We start from the raw sequence: 22,946 nt of genomic DNA, 5'->3' as shown, positions 1-22,946 counted from the left end.
ATGAATAAGTCTTCAGACAAAGCGTGTGTCGTCTGTGATCAATTGTTGGCAACCTTCCTTTGTAACCTTAAGTAAAGGTATCAAATCAGTTTTGTTCTATACTGAATTGCAGTCAGTAGTAAAGTTCAGACAGCTGTGGTCCAGCACATTCATTGTTTAAATGAGAAGAAACTGAGTGGAAGTCGGGATATGGAATAGTGCCCCTTCAAAGTGTGTTTTTTAAATATCATTTTTGTATTGTGTCTATTGTTAGAATGCCAAATGAAATGACAAGATGCTGTGAGTAGATGAGATAAATGTAGGTAGAGTTTTTAACAACTTATTTATCATCCTATTTAAAAACATCTTCTGCTCTTACTACCACACTCGTTGGCCTGTAGGCATTTATGTATTACATACTTGTATTATTATGAGCATGGTTAACCATTTAGAACAAGAGGCTCTGTCCATGGGCAAAGCTCTAGACATACTGTCCGTTAGGTAGAAGAGTTTAAGTGCATTGACGTTTGAAAGCTTGACTGGTCTAGTTACCACACTTTCTGGATGATGAACTTGGAACTTTTAGCTGTGATAAGATTTTAGGTGATCACATGTCATTGTGTGCCTTAAAAAGGTCCATTAGTCCCATAGTTTGTGTATGTGTGTGTGTATGTGTATATGGGTGGGTGACTTGACATTTGCTCCTGTGACAATTGCTCTGGTCTTCTTTTCTGCAAAGACTTACAGCTAGGGTTGTGATAGGGTTTTAGGTTTAGTTTCCTGTAAGGATTAGGATTAGGGTTAGGGTTATGTTTGTGGGTAGGTTTTTACGTTTTGCTTAGTGTACAGATATTTCATGGGAGCAGTTGTTGCAGGAGCAAATATCATAGAACTGTACGTGTGTGGCACATTAGCAACCTTTGATAGGGCTATACAACAATGTGCATCTGCAGACTATACACTTGAGTGCCAATACACTACAGGCCAGAGGCAGCTGTTATATATCAAATGCCAAATGTTAGAAATTGTTTTTAACTGGCCGACATTTACAGCTACGTCACATACAAAGCTGTATTGTGGGAAAAGATTCTAAAATCCATCCATGGTGAAAGATATGATGTTTGTAAGAGCAAAGTAGATATAGGGACTAGAGTATACTCAAACAATTGTAAGAGTTAAAAGTTTGTACACCTCATTCCCTTCTGTGAATATCTTGATGGTGTTTGACCATGTTCTATGGACACGACTCTTGATAAGGCAGTGTGAACATACAGGTGTTATTTATTAATACTAAGATGCTGCAGTCTGTGTTTAAAATGAGCAGCAGCAGCAGTGGGTGCCTGTGCCCAGCTAAAGGTTGAATGTACAGCAGTTTGTCACACCTTGATAACAATGTTTGCTACTTATTGGCAAACATATGGCAAACTTCGTTGGTTAGGATGGTACTGATACATTGCACGGGTGCGAAAATCGCACTTGATGTATCATCCCTTATGTTTCTTGTGCATTGTATGTTCAACAGTCATGTCCTTTTATACATCTTTCCTCCAAAGGATACTTCTGAAGTTGTGTTTGGCTTGTCTGATTATCCATCCAGAATTTTTTAGTTGACAAGACAGCTGAAAATATGTTTGTTTACAGTGGAAATGGTTACAAAGATACACAGGAAATTTGAAGAGAAAAATACTTACAAGTGTGTATTTCTTGTGGTAGATACACAAGTCAGTGATGTTTTGGTACTTCCAAAGCAGTCTTATCATAGCTGTGTATTTTATTTTTTCCAGTCTACTACTGCTAAGTCCCACAAAGTGTTGACGTGAGGGTGTATTCGTTGCCTCAGATACACAGTGCTGAAAAGCAGTTGCTCCTGTTTCTTTTTGTTGTCGTTGTTGTCAGGCCCTAAATGACTGAAAATAATGTGCTTGTGTCGTCAGTATCTGTCGTGTTCATATTGTATATTCTGTCAGATTTGTTTCTGTAACAGAGAACAAACACTACCTTCTGTTGACATCAAAAGTGCATTTTAAGTGAGCCAGTATCAGTATTACGTAGTGATATTATGATTAAATGAGGGATGTTTGTCAAAAAAGGGAAAAAAAATCCCAGCAGGTACAAAAGTAAATTGAAAGAGCAAATTAATGGTAATGACATGACAGACAAAACCTGATTGATAACCATTCACTCCCAAAAGGGTGAAATGAGGATTTTTGTGTATTGTTGAACAAATATATGCCTAATCGTATGGATGACAATGAACATGAATGTGATCAGATCTATTTGATCCATTCCGAACTGTCAATTCAGCGACTCATGAAAAATTCCCTTGTCGTCAGCTTACAATCAGAAGGGCGCTATCGCATTATAAGATTTGAGAGTGAAAACGAAACAATTTTTGTGAAATAAAAAGTTCATTCAATCAAAAGTGGGTATATTAATAAGCATTGTTCCAAATATAGGGCAAAATAGCACCCTTGCAGTTTTTAATGTTTAACATTCTACTGAAAATGAAAATAATTAAAATTGACACCATAATGCATAGGAAATTGAGCTCTACAACATGATACCAATAAATCAATACCCCCCCCCCCCCCCCAAAAAAAGAAAACAACGACAACAACTGAATACTGTTGTAAATGAATAAGGGGAAAGGCAAGGAAAATAAAGAGGCTTTGGTGTTGCTGTACATGTGGTCCTCATGTTATAGGCAAGATAATGGACATATGTGGTGTCCACTGCTCTACATCAACCGAGGAAAAGACGAAGATACACTGTATGAGCACTGCACCTACATTGTTGTCGTGGACATTTTGTGTGTGTGGTTAACTCTTGAGGGAAGATAAAGAGTGAGCCATTACATGAGAAGTTCTTGCCCCTTTGGAAAAAAAAAAAGTGACTGCTGAAATTTGTATTTTCTTACTTTTATATGATTGATTGCACATTTGATAAACTTCCACAGCCATTGAGCAATGTTAGGCATGTCTCACATACTTTTGCCAAAGTCATGCATATTGTGTTCAGATTTTTTGAGCAATAATTTCAACGATATTATTTAATTTTGATACTCTAATTTTGTGATTGATGTTGGTACTGACTGATGAATGTCTGTGTGTAGATATGAAGACTGTTTTACATCAGTCTTGCAAAACTTACGACATGATCTCTGTGGTGTGTTGCCTTTGTGGCAATTGAGCTTTAATACCAGTGACTATCATGTTCCTTTTATTTATCTTCCTGTTTGTGCCATTTGATTATTTCATGAAGACACAGTTGTTAGTGTACAAACTTCAATACAGTGCACTTTTAAAATACAACCTAATTTGAAACTGTAAACATTGTTGTACTACTTGCATGTAGCAAAACATGACAATGTAAAAATAAATGAGTGAATGAGTTAGAATTTATACAGGGTTTTAGAGAGTATGTTTCAAATAAAACCTGAGAAACATTTCAAAGATATTTTTTATATGTTTTTACCAAGTATGACTGAATCCAAGAAGTAATTCTTTGTAAAACAAGATGAAGAATATGCCTCTATATATTTCCCTCTAAACATGTGATTCTGCAAGCAAGATTGAAATCTGTATTTATGTTATAACTTCTGTTTTCTGAAGAGGTACATCCCATCAAAAGTTGTAACAGTCAAGTCTTCTGTCAAACCTACCTTGCTTGTCAAGTATTGTAGATGAGTTTGTTATCGCCTGCAATACATTGTACCATCTCGTTAGTTGCACTGTGTTCCTTTTTTAGCAAAACCTTGAGTTTTTTAGCCCCGCACTTTTCCCTTGGTTTTATCACAAACTAGATATGTCACATGCACTCTTAGGTGTACATGGCTGTTTGTATAGTACTCTTATAGTCTTAGGAAATATTTATAACATTTTATAACATTTTATACGTTCAGCATGTAAAACTTAATCCCAAATTCATTATCATGAGGTTAACTATGAAATCCATGTTGAGATGTGTTTAGCACTTCTTCTGATACAAATATCTCTGTCCATTGTATTAAAACGGAAATAAACGGAATACATGTAGTGTGACCTCCTGTATATTCCATAGATTAATCGAGTGAAATGATTTGCCATGAGGAGAGACATGAAAACATTGCACTGCACTGCACAATCAAATTATCTCTTGTCTTCCCTGAGTTTTGTGATACACTGGTTTTGATGACATTTAATATCGAAGGAACACACTGCAGTGGGTATTTATTTCATTTCACTTCATTTGACAATACACCTTGTTCAACTTGCCATATCATATGATTTCTTGTAACTTCTGACAATATCCTTTGGAAAAGATAACCAAAACAAAGTAGGAAAAATATCACCTTGATGTTATGTTTGTGAGTCACCATGCCTGTCACGTATTATGTCTCGTTTTATCACATTATCTCCAGTATTTGTGTCCGCACTATTTCAAGAGAAAGCACCAGCTTTAGAAGGTGAGATAGTGAGTGTCTTTAGGACTTAATCTTGATGGCAACCCTACAGATATATTTTCTATCTGTTTTGCTGAACGGGAAAAAAAATGCAGTGCACGGGAACTTCATAACGAGCTGGGAACAATGATAATTTCCTCATTATATCAGGTATCTCATATCAGGGATGAAAACAACAGAATATAGAAGGAATGAGACCAGCAAACTTACCTCGTGTAAGGTATCTCACTTTATCCGACCTCGTTCTAACAAGGTTTCTCTGTGTTATGAAGCATGTAATAATAGTCATCATATATCTGGTTATTGTCTATGAATTTGTAGCTTGTTTTCTCACGTTCATGTGCCATGTCATATTTGTATTATACTTTTTCTCAGTAGTCAGCTGCATAAGAATGAGATTCATTATTGATTCTGTCAGTGGAGTAGCCCTGGTTTTTTTTCATGAAAGTCGTATCCATGCATTATGCTTTGACTCATTTGAATATCATAGCTTCATGCTCATTCAGTGTGATAGGAGATGCAAACATATAAGATTTGGTCATTCCATGTTCGTATTGTCTTCATACAACATGAGTGATAGTAGTGCTTTTTATTATCTCAGAGCTGACTGCTCATTTTGAATACCTCAGAATATATACACGTGGTATGATTGCGTTTCATGTTATACTTTCAGATGCATACAGTATTTTTGTATGATTGCACTACACCTTTAAAGGTAGGGGATACCTTTTACAGACCTCCCAAAATGCCGCAAAACATTACATATGAACCTCAGGGGACTTGCTTAGGCCACTGCTTAGAAATTTGGAAGTCAACAGTTATCTAAAATTTGAATAATGCACAAAACTCAACTACTCAGTAGTTCTGTGTGTCAGCCACACTTATAGGCCTTTTTGTTGCATTCTTCTGTATTTGTGATCTATAAACACAAATCTAAAAGTACAAGAGCTGATGTAATAACATATAGAGTGTGTTGTAAGAATGTATATAGAAATGTTTGTAAGTGTTAATGAACTTTCTTCACAAAATATACATGATGGACACACATGCAGTACATGGGTCTGCAAAGGTAGCCTAGTAATGTACTGGAATTTACGGTGAGCCCCGAAAACAAATCAATTCAAAATCTAACCGTCAAAAAAATGTACTAAATGTTACCTTCCACTTTCAATACTTTATGGGAGTTTCTAAAATGATATTCTCTTCAACATACCACTGTATTTATACAACTCTTCATTTAAGGCGTGCAAATGGGATTCCCTACCTTTAATGGCACTAATTACATTTTAATCTTTTTTCCTTTGTTTTACGTGGAGTTCATGTTCACTACACATTACCGTCTACCACTAAAGGAAACAGGGTGTGTATGTATAATCTCATACCCATTTTTTTGATGCAGGGAGAATTTTGTAGGACTAGATTGTAGTGTGTACAATTTTCAGTTTAGATTGTTGATTCTGCAATTCCCCTGTGTTATATGTATGATATCAAACATTCAATTTTGCTAAATTGAATGACAAATGTGGAGTACTTTTGTACTGTGAATGTTGTGAATCTAGAAATTGTGTATCCTTCACCCACCCCCAAACATCCAGTGGTTTTGAACTATATTTTAACTTGGTCAGCCCAATTTCTTTTCAGCCTTCCAGTTTGTCCAGTGATGTGTAATTCACTGTTGCCCTTAAAGGGACTGTACAGTACTGGTTGAAGTAAGGGATTCATGTTTTGAACAGTTCTAAGTGAGATAATGAGAAACCTCTTATGAAATTTGAAAGAGCATGTAATTTTAAGAAGGATTCAATGTTTATTTGATGAAAATTGGTTTTGAAATGGCTGAGATATCCAAAAAAGTGATAATAAAAAGACGACAGGCCACAACTTTATTAGGATCTCTTTGTTTCACCTTGTTTTCGGATATCTCAGCCATTTCAAAACTGATTTTCATCAAATAAACTTTTGATACCCTTTAGAATTGCATGCTCTTTGACATCTCATAGAGTGGTTTCTGAATATCTCGCAAAACGTTAAAAGCTAAATCCTCACCTCGACCAGAACTGTACACACCCTTTAACCTGTTTGATACTAGTCCTGAGTATACTTGGTAGGCATTTATGGAAAATGCTTTTTGTAACAAAATCAGCCCGTCCTCAACAGATTAATCATTTGTTTCTCAGTGTAACAAATGAGCAGGACAGGTGGAATACTATACACGTACCTGACAGATAGTGTCCATTTTGTTCATCTAGTTTGATGCTGAAACTCAGATTATACTGTACCATGTCTGTCGCTGCATGTTGGGACTACAGGGTGCATGCAATAGGCCGTAACTGTTATCAGAGTGATTGTATACGAACTGAAGACTGTTTGGAATTCCCTTTGTGGTCAGTCATTCCTGTGATTCTCATCCGATCCCCCGATTACTAAGGTTAGGCCTGTTATCTGAGTCTACCGTCCAGTCATGGCATGACAGTTATTTCAGAGAGGATGTTATAACTCCTTTTGAATATGAGCACCGTGTACCAGTAATATTCAAATCCTTGTCGGCTTCTATGTCCATGATTCTGCTCATGATAAAACAGATAAAACATAGCCCTTGTGTGAAATTATTTGAATTCTAGTCAAACGTTTACAGGATTTAAAAAAAAAAGTCCATGCTTCTCTTTTTGTATTTCAGTATCACCTTATATAAAATCGTTTTAAAATTTTGCTCTGTCTGTCATACAGTCGCAACTCATATGTCACTACATCATGATCCAAATAGCTTACTGTTGACATCTTCCTCAGGAAAGTCACAAATTCATAGCTTAATGCCAATTCTTTCGTTTTGAACACGCTTCTGGGCACACACACATTTCCTGTGAAAGCATCATTCCACAGTCTGTAAAAAGTTTAATAATGTGGCACCGTCCGCTGTGAACTTGTTCATTGTTATGACTACGTCGTTTAGAACTGTTTTTTTGGTGTTCTGTCATATTTCAATTAAAAGAAGACCATTTGTATGCAAATAAACGTTCATTCTTGACACCGACCAGTTCATGTGTGATTGTGTGTTTTACATCAGGAGTGGAGTTTTGTGCCCCCTATATTGTATTGTACATGTGTATCACTTTGCTTTTAAGCTTGCCAGAGGCATTACTCCAGTCACAGGTTGTCCTTTCTTCTGTCTGTCCATCTGTCTGTCCACCTAAGATCTTCAGTATTCTTGACAGTTTAAAAAGAGCTCTTTCATGACTTCTGCTTGTGTTATACAGTAAATTTGTACTGCTTTTCGTGCTTCTAGGTATTTTACCTGTTGTGCGCAGAGTACTGTATATTTAGGGCAAAATACCTTGAGGTCAAAGGTCTTTGAACTTAAGCTTGAAATCTTATTTTCCAGGCATAACTGTCTTCAGCTACACATTTTCAGTGGTAACATGATTTGGTGTAAGGATAAGGATGATTTGCACAAATCGTCATCAAGATTTTTTTGTTTTTTAATGGTGAATAGATTGGTCAGGTTCAAAGGTCACCTAGTTTTTCCTCACCAATGTGATTACTCGGCCACGACTTAGTCCTCCCTTCTTAGTCACAAATGGCCAGTGGTCTATACTATGACTGACAGCAAAGGTAGAAATAAACAACAAATATAAGTGTTTATGATATCAAAGATTGCTACAGACACACCGATCGCCTTTTAACCGTGTAATATCTAACCATGTGTCTAATCTAACTTCAGTAGCCGTCTTCCATGATTGTACAGCCTACAGGATCCATAAAGCTTCCTTCTCAACAAGGTTAACCCTAAATAGACTGGGGGGGGGGGGGGGCTTTTTGGGCTTCCCCTCCCCTCAACATTTTTCGCGATAAATCTAGAACGTAACAAACTCGCGCCGCGATGTTTTATGACTTTTTTCTTTTAAGTCTTACGCAACTTTTGAGACCAAGTTTGCAACGCCCGGGTACGCGGTTCTGAAGTTGCACAATATTTTGTAAGTGCATGTCAGACCCGAAATTGCTCAAAAACGTGATTTCATGTACAAATCCATTGCAAATTCTGTTTCTGACAAAAATTCATAAATGTATCATTATTTTTACTTTTACCTATCAAAATCAATTAATTTCATGTTCTTTATGATCGATATAATGTCGCCGATAATTTCCATGGAAAAAAACAGTAAAAAACAAAAAATCAAAAACAACGAAATACATAAGAAATTTAAAAAAAAATAAGATACATAAGAAAAAAATTTGATACTGGCGGTTTTTTTTCATGTTCATTCAATAAGAATCCTACACAGAGTACCTAAACCAAAAAATAGCAGTTTTGGACATTTAATTACAGATTTACAGCCATTTTTTCAAATTCATGCATAAATTAGCGGCATAATTAATTTATTAAAAATAAATTTGAATATTTGTGAAATAATTACCTATTCAGTTTTGTAGATTACCTTGTGAGTGACGCGCGTGCCAATTTTCCTTGCGATCACGCTGTCAACGGCCAGATCTTGGGGGGGGGGGGGGGGGCAATGAGCCCCCCCCCCCCCCCCCCAGTCCTATATATGAGGCATCAAAATAGCCCAGTCTTTTTAGGGTTAAAGACACAGTCTGGATTATTCTCTAAAAACCTTCCAAACCGTGTTTAAAGGCAGTTTATCAAAAACTTAAAGTGAATACATGTAGTTTCATATTCTTCTGTTTTTTAAGCCATGAGATATTTAGATTACTGAAACATGTAGCACACATCTATAGACGACGGGTGGAAACCATTGTGTAAAATGACAGACAGACAGATCGAAGAGAGGTTTACAGAGCTAATTCCACCCACATTGTTGACATAGCCAGATAAGTGTACATACCCTTAACGCTTTTCTTTTGATACACACACAGGTGCAGTGGTGAGTACATACACATTTCACAATTACCATCACTTCCTGGGTCTATCTTCGATCGTTTCTTTTATCTCTTTAGTCGGGGTGAGAAGACAAAAGAACATAATACATGTAATTGTCAACACGTGAAAAGATTTCGGGGTAATCTAAATGGACTTCGACTTTGGCTTGACGTGTGTCATGGAAACGCTGTGGCAAGCTGTCAAATCAACGTCACACGTTAAATACCACGATAAAACTTGCGGCGGTGTCGATGTTGGGTTGTTTGGTTGCTTGATTATCCGTCATTGATCCATTCTTATGTGTGTTCATGTTCTAATTCATCCATTCATTCCTTCATTCCTTCATTCCTTCATTCATTCATTCATTCATTCATTCATATATCACTGATCCATTTATTCATTATTTTGAATCAAATTATTCATTTATTAATTCAATTCATATGTTTTTTTGATTATAATATATTTCTTGCTTTCTATGTGTTTATCATAACTTTATATTCATTTATATGTTCCCATCCCCTTTAACCCCTTTTTATTTAAAAGATGAATTTGAATTTGTAACTCATTCCTATCCCTCCCGTTTTGGACAAAAATTAAGACTTCCCAAACCAGAACTGAATATTTGAAGAAATCATTTAAATGTAAATATGCCAAGGAATAATGACCTTCCCATGGATATCAAGATTTCCTCCAGTGTTCATATATTTAAATCTAAGATAAGTATGTTTAAGGTCACTGCCCCGTTAATCTAATTTTCTGTTTTTGTTGTTGATGAAAAAGAGTTATTACTGAATTATTTGAATTAGTACAGGTTATTATAAGTTATAAAGTATTACTTTTCCCCCTTCTCTTTCCCTTGTATCCTTTTCTTTTGTAATTTGCTTGTATCTGCTGTAATATGCGATGTTGTTGTTGTTTTCTTTCTCTCAATTTATGTATTTCAAATATCTCCATGTTTACATGTTTGTATTTCACAATATCATATCGTATTTCTATAACTTCCATGTTCTGGACCCCATGGAAGACCAGCGATGCCATGTTGGCATCGCTGAATATGGGTCATCCAGCCGTTGTTGTTTTTATACGGAATATAAAATCAATCAAAATCCTTCCGTTTGTCCTTTTCATTCTTTTCAATCGTTACGTGCACGAAATCGTAGCTGCCAAAACTCGTGTCTCTTGTCAGCATATACTTCATTTGCTTTCGCTTTATTCAAAAGAAAAAAAAATCATTTTGAAAGGAAAATGTTTTCATTAAAAGTCTGTAATATCCATTTTGCATTTTCCAATATTCTTACCAACATATTAGAAAACAAACATGACAAAAAAGATATATCTTATTCATTTTAAAGTTTTTAAGTCATGTCATTTCACAAGTTTACAATGGCACATACGTAACATTTCTATTGCCATTTGGCACAGATATTCTACATGATAGTGTATATCAAATGCACATCCCTCAGGGTCAGAGATCGCGGGGTTAATAAACTGTGCTAAAAATGACATGTTCCGCCATGATTTTCAAAGTCCCTTCATGTCACAGGGAAATAGTATCAAATCATAACTCCTTTGCATTATTTCTATAATTTTTTAGGTTATATCAAAACATTTAACACCCTATAGGTCTGAGTCGACTCCAGTAATTATCAAGAGACGGGTATAATACCAAAACAACGAAGCTGCAAACTGACACATAATGGATGTCAGCTAGGTTCTAAACCGCATCCGACCGTTTGATGATATTATAAAGCTCACAGTTATATAGATTTCATTAAATTGACTTTTGTAATCCATCACATCATAGAACACGAAAAAAAAAAACTCCTTGTACATGTATTTGTAACCCCGGTGATAGCAACACGCCGTTGCTAAGATCCCATTGTATCTTGATGCCTGCGTGCATACCGAATGAGTTTGCCAGCCAACTCCATTTGGCGAAAGCAGACACGCGAGTGAACAACTCGAGATGGAAAATGCATCCATGGTGCACAAAATTTTAATCTACTCCTATTACACCCGCCGCACACAGCAACGCAGCCTATTTGCCATCTGCGTTTAGGACTACATGCAGGAGGCCGTCACACTCTGTCTTGTGGCGCGGAATAGCCTGAACACTCCAGCTACAACAACTGTATATACCACGGCCTATAACACAAAAGCCTCATCTTCTCCCGTCGCTCGTGCTTCGCAGTGCATGGGATGGAAACCCTCAGGCCATATTTTAATTGCGATCTATCCTGCTGATGTTATCATTGTTGTGCTGTATTATCGCATTTTCTGCATTTCATTTGCATTGCTACTTCTCTGAACAGATTCCTACAATCGAAGCTGGCTGCTTTCGCACCGCCATCCACAACCTTTTTCGTCGTTGGCACATCAATGACCCTCTTACGTTGCGTCGTATATATACGTGAACTTGAAGTAGTGGTGCGGAAAGGTCGTAAATTTGGTGCGCATTATTCCTCATCTTGGATTCTCGCTACATCCTGCCGCCAAATTCGTGAACGGGTTTTCTTCTCGTGCGTGCGTCGAACTCTAAGCGACGGCTGTCATCCGCATTATATCTGTGTCATAACCTCTCTGCTCTCTCTGAAGAAGTTGATCAACCGCGATCATACACCATCCAGCATTTTCGTTATGCACAATAGTTTGATGTTGTAGCTGTTATTGTTATGTATGATACAATGTACAAGGTGACCCGCTCTAGTTGATGAAACTGTATGTTGATCATACAGCTGGAAGGGTCTGTCTGAGTGATGTATATTTCTCTCTCGCAGCCTGTGTGATAAATATTCCAGCCGGAATGAATACAATCGTTTGAATTTCCTTTAAATATGCATGTAGGTTTGCTCGATACTGATCGATTCCGTCAGTGTCAGACGATTTCAGTCGGAAACAGCAAGGTTCGCTCCTTGGAAATATCAACCGTCGTCGTATAGGAGAAGAGCAATGCAAGGAGGGGAAATGTAAAATATTATACAGAACCTGTATACTGTCCGCGTGCCATCTCCATGCAGTTATATACTCTCCCCATGAACGTGAGTTATTAAACGACGACAGATAGGATTTTGTCATCCGCAGGAAAAGCTTAACAAAGAACGTGAGAACAATTTTTGAAGACCAATACTATTGTGATGACGAGAATGGAACTGGACATTAACGAGGCAGGTAAGAGAATTAAAAGCAGATTCTGTTATCTAAACGACAGTCTCACTCTACGATAGATATCTCATCGATAGCATTGATAGGGATGTTCTTTTTTTTAATCAAGTTTGTCTCTAAGCATATTTGTGAATTCATTAACGCTTTAAAGCATTATTATGAGAAACTGTAAAAAGAAACTGGTCATCATTTTCCATGATTATTATGTAGTTATTCTATCTATATATGAAAATTTTGTTGTATTCATGAGGGGATTAGGCCAACATGCAAACTGTTTCAGTACTTGTGGTTCAGGCATTTGTTTTGTTTTTCAACCGCTGCAACATTGGCAGATTTCATCTTCCCTCTCGCATTCTTCCCACTGTTGCTTCGGTTTTCATCCCGGGCGCAATGATGACATGCATGGCGTCGCTTCACGACGCCGTGACACCTAAGACAGTGATAATGCACGTAATTGCTGATTAGTCCGCGGAGAGATTCCCTCCAAACCTGTCACGACACCTGGGGTGGGGTGGGGTGGGGGTGGGGGAGGGGGATGATGTGCCCGTGTATTCATCAACTCGGGTTTACCGCTCTAACAACGTGCCACGCATTCAAAAGGATCGTATAGTTTTGGTTGAGATGGGGATTCAGGTTTTAACTTTTTGTGAGGTAATTAGAAACCACTTACATGAAATATTAAAGAGCATACAATTTGTTCTAGAAATGGCTGAGATATCCAAAATAAAGAGGTCTTTGTAAAGGGTGGGTCCCATCTTTTATGAGGACCACTTTGTTTTACTTTTTTTATATCTCAGTCATTTCAAAACCAATTTTCATCACATAAATGTTTGATTCCTTTTAGAACTGTATTCTCTCCAATATTTTAAATTAGGGGTTCCAGTTATCTTGGAAAAAAAAGTTGAAATCTGAATCCCCATCTCAACCAAACCTATCATCCATTAATGATACCATCAAAGTTACAACTATTCTCACGTCAGTGACAAAGGCGTGTGATCATATTTTGATTATTGTGTTATGGCAATACTTTTTTCTGTTGTTTAATTATTGTCGTTGTTTGTTTGCTTGTTTTTTTGTTTTGTTTTGTTTTGTTTTGTTTTGTTTTGTTTTGTTTTTAGCCTGAGAACTGAGAACCTCCCTCAGTCCCAATTCTCTATATCATTTCTCCATTCCAGCTTTCACAGGCGATCTGCGGGGCATCATCTTCGCACTGGATGAAGGCCAGGTATAACTCAGCTAATATTTCCCATGATTATTATGAGCTCGTAGTTGTTTCTTAATCAGTTTTAGTTTACGTAAACATGCATACTCTCGAAAAGGATTGCACGATATTTTTTTTTTATACGAGTGTATCATATACAGTAAATGTCCCAACGACTAAAAGTTTGCTCGACATTGCAAACGCTTAACCCTAACTAGGCCGGAGGGGGGGGGGGGGGGGGGGGGGCTCGACGTTCCGCGCGATGTATCGCTATCGCGAAAAGCTATCGCCGCAACGTTTCATGACTTTTTCTTTGAGTCTCCCGTATCTTTTGACACCAATTTGCGATGCCCGGGCACGTGGTTCCGAAGTTGCGCATAAATATGTACGTGCATGTCAGACCAAAAATTGCTCAAAACGTGAATTCGTGTGCAATTTCAAAGCAATGTGCTTACAGGCAAATTTCATAAAAGCATGATTATCTTTGGGTTTTATTGATGAAAATCAATTAATAGCATAATTTCTTGTTCGGAACATGTCGCGGACAAATTTCATCGAAAAAACAATGAAAAACATAAAGTGAAAAAACAAAGAAATACATAAGAAATTCAAAAAAACAATAAAATACGTTGGAAATTTTTTGTGATGGCACAAATTTTTCTCTTACATTTGCTAAGGACACTAAAAAGAACATTTACACATAAATGTGCTTGTTTTGAGCTTTGTTTTGTGATTTATACCAAATGTCTGATTCCATGCATCATTATGCATAAATTAGCATAATTTAGCACAAATGACAATTTTTTTAATGATTAACTACATGGTACTTTAGATTACGTCATAGGCAATGTGTGTGCTAATATTCGTCGCGATTGCGCGGTCGGCGGCCGGCCGAGATCTGGGGGGGGGGGGGGGGCCTGGGAGCCCACCCCCCCCCCCCCCCCCCCCCCGCTCTATCATATACCTAAATAGCCCGCCTAGTTAGGGTTACCGACAAACTGAAATGCATTATGACGACGAACATATGAAATTTATAGCTCTTTACTTGTACTGTTACTTTTTTTTTTGGGGGGGGGGGGAGGGGGGAGTGATTGTATAGTAATTTGGCCACCTATACCATGTCTAAAACATTATATAAATACGTGTATACGGCTTTTCCTGATTACCCCTTCGTCTACTCTCTGACACAACAAAACACATGTACAGAGCAGTTTTATTTGTTTCTGTATGTATCTTGCTATATACTGTGCCTTGATACGTCAAGCGTAATTGCTTCATACTGACATGTTAAGCAAATGGAGGATGTGGTTCATTTTTTTAAAGATTTTGTCATCGAAACTGAAATTTAGGGTGATTAAAAAATGGCTTAGATCTCGACGATTCGTCATCAGTGCGACAGTCAAGACAGTGTTCATGCTCGAGTGATTGAAGCGTCTCCGCTTTGTTGCCCAGGTGACGGGGCGCGCGTATGATCTAATATCCAAGAGGCTGACATAAATTGAGAATATCAAACAGAAAGCAAACCCCCAAACCAAGCATGAATTATCCGTTTTGGGTATGAAGCAGGGGAAAAGGGGGGGGGGGGTGGGGCGAATGAGGAGCATGTACACATAGTCAGAGCAATGTATGTGAGGTTAGCACGAAATAATAATCTAGTACGGTTGTGAATCCTTGTGATTCTTGTCGACTCCCGTTATAACGAGATCCTCGGGACCGGCAGTTTTCTTTCGTTATATCGAAATTTTGTTGTAACCGAACAAATAAACAATAAAAATATATAGAGTGGATAATGTTGCGGCCTGAATTCTTACTTCGTTGTAACCGGAATTTCGTTATAACCGTGTTCGTTATAACGGTAGTGCACTGTAGCTTCAGGTGAAGTGCGTGTATCATATGACTCCATTTGTTTCAGTTGGCGTCGAGTAAATCAAACCGATTATGGAAAGGTCTCTTCAGAATTGGACGTGAAAAATAGAAAGTTATAGAATATGCAAAATGACAAAATGTTTCTACAAAATATTGATATCATTCGAAGCCGACCATATGTGGGAATTGTCACTGTTGTCACTTTCCAACTTTCTCATTTCGCTTTGTTAAAAAGAATTTTATAAATATCATATAAATATGTTAGGTCGATGAATTGTCAATTTCAATCGCCATAATCCGAAATCATAATTACACCTTTACAATATCATAGTTTTTATTTTGAAAGATGGGAAAAAAAGACATGATATCTTACGAAGGTCTAGAGTGATTTTTGAGGAGATCACACCACAAACCCTTTTCAAATCTTCATGCAACATCCCTGCATGTGATTATGACAAAAAAAAATGTTTTCGTTCATCATCTCTTGGCTCTTGCATATGACTGTGTGATGGTGGCATTAGATATACCTAATTGGAACTACATTGTGTAGCACACTGCACGGAGAGATCTTAAACGCAGCGAATTCGGCGATACAGTGTATTTGATAGCTAATTTCTGAATCTATGAACCGTTATCCAAATTCTTACATGTGATGCTTACAGCATATAGATACGGTCTCCATGCTTACAGCAACGGGTGACTTTTGCTTCACTTGCCTGACGTTCCTTCCTTAGTCTCAGGTCTTAAAAGGCATTATTTGCCATTTTTGCAGATGAAACAAAACCCCAGCTTTAGTGCTTCAAAATAGTTCTATAAGATTTGAATTAGGGATAGAAACAACCTGTCCAATGTAATATTTTAATCAGTATAATAAATGTCAAACATGTTTAAATATAGAAAATGTGAACAATAGTTATACTTTTACAGAAAAAAAAAACTTCTATAGTAATTTTATGGTTTATTGAGAAAAATTGTGATATCTCCTTATAATTTAGGCTTTATTGCGAAATTTTATATCACTATGTCAGGATGTTTTGTGATACATCTGGCCTACACATATGCATCAAATTTGATATCTCAAACCTTTTTTTTTTAAAATCACTGCTCCCAATTGTAAACAATACCTTTAACAATCATCAAACGTCATCTTTGTACCCCAGGATCCGCAAGCCAAGGACCACACCGGTACGACACCCTTGCACAAGGCGGCGGCCAACGGGCACGTCGAATGCTTGCAGCTTCTTGCCGAGAGAGGGGGTGATATCAACCAGCCTGATATAACAGGATCGACGTCACTCCATGCTGCTGCTCGGAACGGACATATCAGTTAGTATCAAAGTGCATTACTTTTCTCCTTTTCTACTTCCTGTTTCCGCTTTGGGTCTATCTGTTCTCATTTTGGTTCATGAATATGTTACCTCTGAAAATTAGATTTGAACAAAAATTATACAGTAATGAAGGGAGAAAGAGTTTCCGATTTGTTACTGTGTTAAACACCCTCACAGTAAGCAAATTAAGAAAGGGTGCGATTCTGCCGCAAGCAGGAACATTTTGTGAATAATATTCAATCAACGCAACTTTTGATTTCACAGCCATTTTTTTTTTACAGTCTTGCTTTTTTTGTTTTGCTATTGATACTCTTACTTTTTCATGAAAATTACTCAAAACGATCTTAGTATTGACGAAGGCTTCTTTGCCGCTGTGAACACACATTAGACGTTTTATGTTATCTATGGCATGGCAGGAAGGGGTGTAAACTGCTTGAGACTGAGGACCTAATGTAATAGTTAGTCGTAGTTCTTCTAATAGTATAGTGTGACGGGTGCTGTGAAATGTTTCGATAGTTCGATCAGTTCAAGGACACCGAAAAGACACGTAGGTTACGTGAATTGTAATTATAGGATTTTGTTCATTTCGCTCAGCCATTGTTTACATGAGTGTCTGACAAGTTCACGGACTGCATGCTCTGTGCCTGATCCGTATCCTACTAGTATATCGAGTGCCTCCAATGACGTAATAGAAAGAACAGTCACAGCATGCGCCGTGAAGGCAAATGGCGCCACCTATTGGTCATGCTGCACATTGTCTGCAATGCGTGAGCAGGTTGCCAATGCAAGTCGAGATTTTTGAAGGAGGGACCTGACACAAAAATATTAAAAAAAGAAAAAAGATAGCCAGCCAGAATAACAGGACAGTTGTCACGCGATTTGCTATAGCAGCGACGCACAACAAAGATAATAGGCCTACGCAAATGTCAGAGTCGGGATAACTAATGCCCTTTTTTCATGAGTATATTCGACCTTACAGCGCACTTCCCCTTATTAATTTGTATCACTCCCTTGAGTGAACGTCTCGTTGAGCTGGTGCCAACAAAAAGTACACCATACCAAACAACTCATGTTCGTTTTGCAGGTGCATACAGGACATTGTAACAATGAAACAGCAAAACCAATTCCCCTCCCTTGCTCAGTAAAATGTCAATAGTACCATCAGGCAGATATCACACGCAACGAGCTTGTCTGTAACTACGGTGACTGTAATACTAGTAGTTTTAGAAATGATGACACTACAACTGCCTCAACTTACCAATACCGATGAAGAAAATGGTGATGATATTAGTGAAAATGAAAATACTGATACTCCTACGTATACTAGTTCCTACTTCTTCTACTTCTGCTTCTACTACTTGTACTATACTACTGCTACTACTACTACTACTACTACTACTACTACCACTACTACTACTACTACTACTACTACTACTTCTATCATTACTACGTACTTCTACTATTACCACTACCATACTATATTACACTCTAAATTCGTTGGATTAAAAAGTAATCTAATAGACCATGAGGAGGGACAAATCCAGATAAGATGATTAATTTCAAATCTAATGGATTTAATTTCTTAATCAATTAGACTAAAAATTGTAATCTTATGTGGATTTGTCCCTTCTCATGTTCTTATTAGGTTACTTCTTAATCCAACGATTTTAGAGTGTACTACTACAACTAGTTCTACTACTGCTACTTCTACTACTACTACTTCTATTATTACTACTACTAGACCCTACATACTGTGGCATTTGTTCAGTTTTCGCCTTTAGAAAGTTTACGCGGGAAGAGGAGAAAACAATGCTTAACTTATGTTCAGCCCATTAATCAATTTACTTCAGCAAGGAAGAGAAGACTTTATGTCACAATAAGAAAAAAGGCATGAAAAAACGAGGAAATGGGAGTCGGAGGGAGAAAAAAAAGAAGCAATCTGGGAGCAGGAAAAGGAAAGAAAGGAAAATGAAAAAGAAAGGAAATGAAAGGAAAAGAAGAGGAAAGAAAAGGGGTGGACAGGTAAGAAGGACGTGGGAGCCAAGGTTTGCTTTTACAAACATCTTTAGAGACATTTTCGCACCAGTGGACTGCGTCGGTACGGAATCTCATGGATTGTTCTCTAGGATAAAGGTTACAGTTGTGTGGAAGCTGATTGGTCATCGTCAGGTTTGAATGAACCGCACGAGGGCGTGCGACGAAGGCCGTTGTCCCCATGTGGGTGCAGTTGACCAACGTCTGTCTTGGAACCTTCCGATTTAATTTTCTTGCATTTTCAGTTCTGTTTCCTTTCGTTATTTTACGCCATGACGCACAGAATGTTTTCACAATAACAAGAAAGAGAGAGAGAGAGAGAGAATTCAAAACCGGAGAAAATCTAATGTTTTAATCGTCTTTCCATGTCTGTCTGGGTTTTGATATTGATACTCCAGAAGCGGTCAAGTGGCTGGTGAATAACGGGTCGGACATCAGGGCCAGGTCTCGGAAGGGGAACACGGCGGAGGATGTGGCCAAGGCGCACGGACAGTTCGAGGTCTCCGGATTCCTGCGAGAGTGGGGTGAGGGAGGAGGAACAAGAGTCAAATATCGCTGCGTCATCACCGAGCATTTAACCCATCAAGCCCCAAAAGCCTCATTTTTGTGGTTTTATGCTTTAAAAAAAAATCTTATACTGTATTTTTGTAATATCAGTTGTTAGGGTTTCATGAGGTAGAGTACAAATTTTCTCTTTCATTTTAGGTGTTTGCTCATGCTTGGTTACTTCCTTTTGGTTGCAGAATTTTCAAAAGTGTCTTTATTCCTTGGATCTGCAAGCGATTTTTAAATCGGCAACAGATTGTGTGAATGATTAAAGATCATACTTCTTTCTTAAATTGGCAACTATTTGCAGTTTAAACGAATTTAACCTGTCCCATCTAATCTTTCTGTAATGTAGGATACATGGTAAAATCCAGAGTTGCCAATTCAGTGAAGGCAATACTTTCTTCAGCGAAATCCCTTGGACTTCATGGTTTAAAGGGATGGTAAAGTGTTGGTTGAGGTGGGAGATTCAGATTTTTTACCTTTTAGCGAGATAATTATAAACTTGAGGTGTGAGTTTTCTTCAATTTGTCCCTCTCTACAAATGAAACTGTAAGATCGCAGTTAAAATTATTGATCAGCGGTTGCGATCTTACAATTTCATTTGTAGAGGGAGACTAATTGAAGAAAACGCACACCTCAGCCTCCACCCCTCTGGTTCATAATGTTTTGCTTTCAATTAGGAACTTCTTATGACATTATGAAAGAGCATACAATTCTAAGAAAATTTCAAATATTATTTGATGAAAACTGGTTTTGAGATGGCTGAGATATGAAAAAAGTAAAACAGAGTAGTCCTAATAAAAGGTGGGTCCAACCTTCTATCAGGACCTCTTTGCTTTTTGATATCTCAGCCATTTCAAAACCAATTTTTATCAAACAAATTTTGAATTCCTCTTAGAATAATTGTATGTTCTTTCATGATTATGTCGTAAGAGGTTTCTAATTATCTCGCAAAAAGTTAAAATCTTAATCCCCACCTCAACCAAAACTATATATACCATCCCTTCAATGTACATCAAAGTGTTGATTGATAAAGTGGAATGTTGTTATTGTAATATAGTATACTCCATAATAACACTACGCTCACTGCAGTGAACTGAACACGGATGTGAACAACCATCCACCTTAGCGGCATGCACAGTGGTTAACAAAATTATCGAAATGAGTTATCTGAATTATTTTGATCAACTTAGTCATTCTTATAAGTAATATCTGTGACAAGGAAAGAGACTTTGAGAAGACCCTATAAGTATTGTTTTGTCTCTTCCAAAACTTTCTAAGTTTACTTTACTTTCGACGATAGTTTTGAAATGATTTTGATGGACGTATGTCTAGATTCGGAATGTCTAAAACTCGCGTGACGATGGGTAATGCAGGAAATGTTCTGACATAAGCTGACCTTGGTATTTTTTTTTTCTGTATCGTTACATCGTTGCTCGTTGCCACCAAATATTGGTGTAAAGCAAACAAACTCCAACAAGTTTAAGAAAAAGTCGTCAGAAATCTTTATCCTGTATCACTTGCATTTTTGTTTCTTCTTCTGCTCTTTTTTTCTACTTTTTTTTCTTTTTTCCCTACTTAACACAGCATCTACTAACAGTACCTGTTACCTTCCATCTCTTTTATTCCGAGCAAACCAACTTTTTTTTGTCGTCATCAGCTTTTGATACTCTTGTTAATATTTGCACTCTTTGAACGCCATTCGTGATATCTTTGCTATGCTTTGCTATGAAATATTAATTGTATACTTCCGCCCCGAACAGAGGCAGGATGTCATCAATATTCAGCTTAAGTCATTTTTCCATCCATAAAATCCAGGAGGTAAAAGTCCCAAGCACGATGTGTTATTTTGTGCAGTGGATAGAAATGAATTGGAGAAAATATTTTCTCTGTGCAGAGATAGCCAGAGGTCAATCTTTGGTCAGTGATCAAGATCAATGAGCTTCATCAGAATGTGAATGAAACCGTCTGGTGTTGTTTGGTGTCGGTTTCGTTCTTTTTTAGAAACACGCTCTCTCCTTCTTCCGCTAAATAGTTAACCTTTCTGCTGTTCTATTTCTTCCTTTCTTTCTTTCTGTTGTTCTATCTATCGAAATGCAGAGTAAAACGAAAATAAGTTCAATCAATTGATCAATACATTAACCAATCTATCAATCAATCAATCAATCAATCAATCAATCAATCAATCATTTATTTATTTATCCTTTCATTCATTTAATCAATTAGTTAGTCATCAATCAGTCAATCAATCAGTCAGTCAATCATTCGATTAATCAATCAATTCGTCGATCAATCAATCAATCAATTATTTATTTATCCATTCATTCATTTGATCAATAATTAGTTAGTCATCAATTAGTCAATCAATCAGTCAGTCAGTCAATCATTCTATCAATCAGTCAATTCATCGATCAATCATTCAATCAATTATTCAGTCAATCAATCGATCAACCAGCCAATCAATCTTCATCTTGCTTTTCGTCTTCTGCTTCGTAATTCTCTTCCTACCCCTCGTCTCCTTCCCGTGTTTCATGATTCGGTATCAGGATTAGTAGACATACGGAGAGACACAGATTAGTGGTCTTCAAATAACGCCCCCATTGTTCCTCCGTCTTGCTTTAAGAGAAACAATCGCAATGTGTGCTACACAGGCGCCTCCTAAATATTATCTCATAATTTTTCCTGTTTGTTGTCCTTTTTCAGCTATAAAAATGTATATTTGTATATCACCTCAGAGTCTGTCATGATGTCATGCCACACCAATAAAACCATCATATGTCCTTGTATCTATTTGTCCATCAAGTGTGGCTGTCTGGTTGCAGTGACACACATATATTTCCTTATTTTTTTTTCATCGGTGATAATTTCATTCATTTCATTTTGTTTTGGTCTGAACTTGATTCGCAGTGTTCTCCCTCTCTATCTCTCTCTCAACAGGCCGTGAAAAATTCGACTGGGAAATCGACAGCGGAACGTTTGCCGGTAGATCCTGAGATCTAACAAATTGGATCGTCTGCGCAATTATTGTCTGATGAACTTCTGACGGGGTAAAAAAAAAAAGGAGAAGGAGAAGAAACACCCAGAAAAACAGGCGTTGGCGATGAACCAAATATCAATCAGTCACACCTTGATTGTCCTTAACTTGCCTGAGAATGTGCGAACGATACTTATCTCGTGAACAATAGCGAGGGGGGACTCATCCCTTACACTCAGAACAAATGGGAACTTCGGATGGTCAGTGAACTGTGCGAGTCGCCACCTCTCTCGCGGAGTCAACCTCATGTCGCACATGCGGTGTAAACTCCTTTCTTTTTGTCCATTTTTTTTTCTTTGCGTGAGTGGTAATACTTAGTTTGCTCGACTCTTGTTTTCATAGTTCCAACCGTACCTTGCCTTGTCATTTCAACTTTTTTTGACGCGTTTATCTGTCATCATAACACCCAATTTCTCTTTAACTTTAACAGAAAGTTGTCATTTTTGTTTGAATTTTTTTTCTCCACCACCTGTTAACTT

The 22,946-nt window shown here is 37.4% G+C and overlaps 1 protein-coding gene across 1 annotated transcript; it reads left to right on the top strand.

Moving 5' to 3' along the window:
* Positions 1-12,262: 12,262 nt before the first annotated feature.
* Positions 12,263-22,477, top strand: LOC139737484 (uncharacterized). Its single transcript, XM_071648157.1, has 5 exons — positions 12,263-12,461; positions 13,631-13,680; positions 16,683-16,848; positions 19,283-19,408; positions 22,371-22,477. Exons 1-5 carry the CDS (start codon positions 12,428-12,430, stop codon positions 22,424-22,426), a joined length of 432 nt encoding a protein of 143 aa, XP_071504258.1. The 5' UTR covers positions 12,263-12,427; the 3' UTR covers positions 22,427-22,477.
* Positions 22,478-22,946: the final 469 nt, after the last annotated feature.

This window comes from Diadema antillarum, unplaced genomic scaffold, assembly GCF_040938485.1.
Source record: "Diadema antillarum isolate AM-2024a unplaced genomic scaffold, OU_Dant_1.0 seq00000693_RagTag, whole genome shotgun sequence".
Classification (NCBI taxonomy): Eukaryota; Metazoa; Echinodermata; class Echinoidea; order Diadematoida; family Diadematidae; genus Diadema; species Diadema antillarum.
The sequence above is the reverse complement of the archived record's forward strand: the minus strand, read 5'-3'. Positions and strand labels throughout refer to the sequence as shown.

Bases quoted from the DNA above. Each gene is read 5' to 3' on its own strand.
- LOC139737484 (XM_071648157.1), top strand. From the start codon at position 12,428: ATGACGAGAATGGAACTGGACATTAACGAGGCAG. The intron at 13,681-16,682 runs GTATAACTCAGC...TTTGTACCCCAG, and splicing joins TCGCACTGGATGAAGGCCAG to GATCCGCAAGCCAAGGACCA. The intron at 16,849-19,282 runs GTTAGTATCAAA...TTGATACTCCAG, and splicing joins TGCTCGGAACGGACATATCA to AAGCGGTCAAGTGGCTGGTG.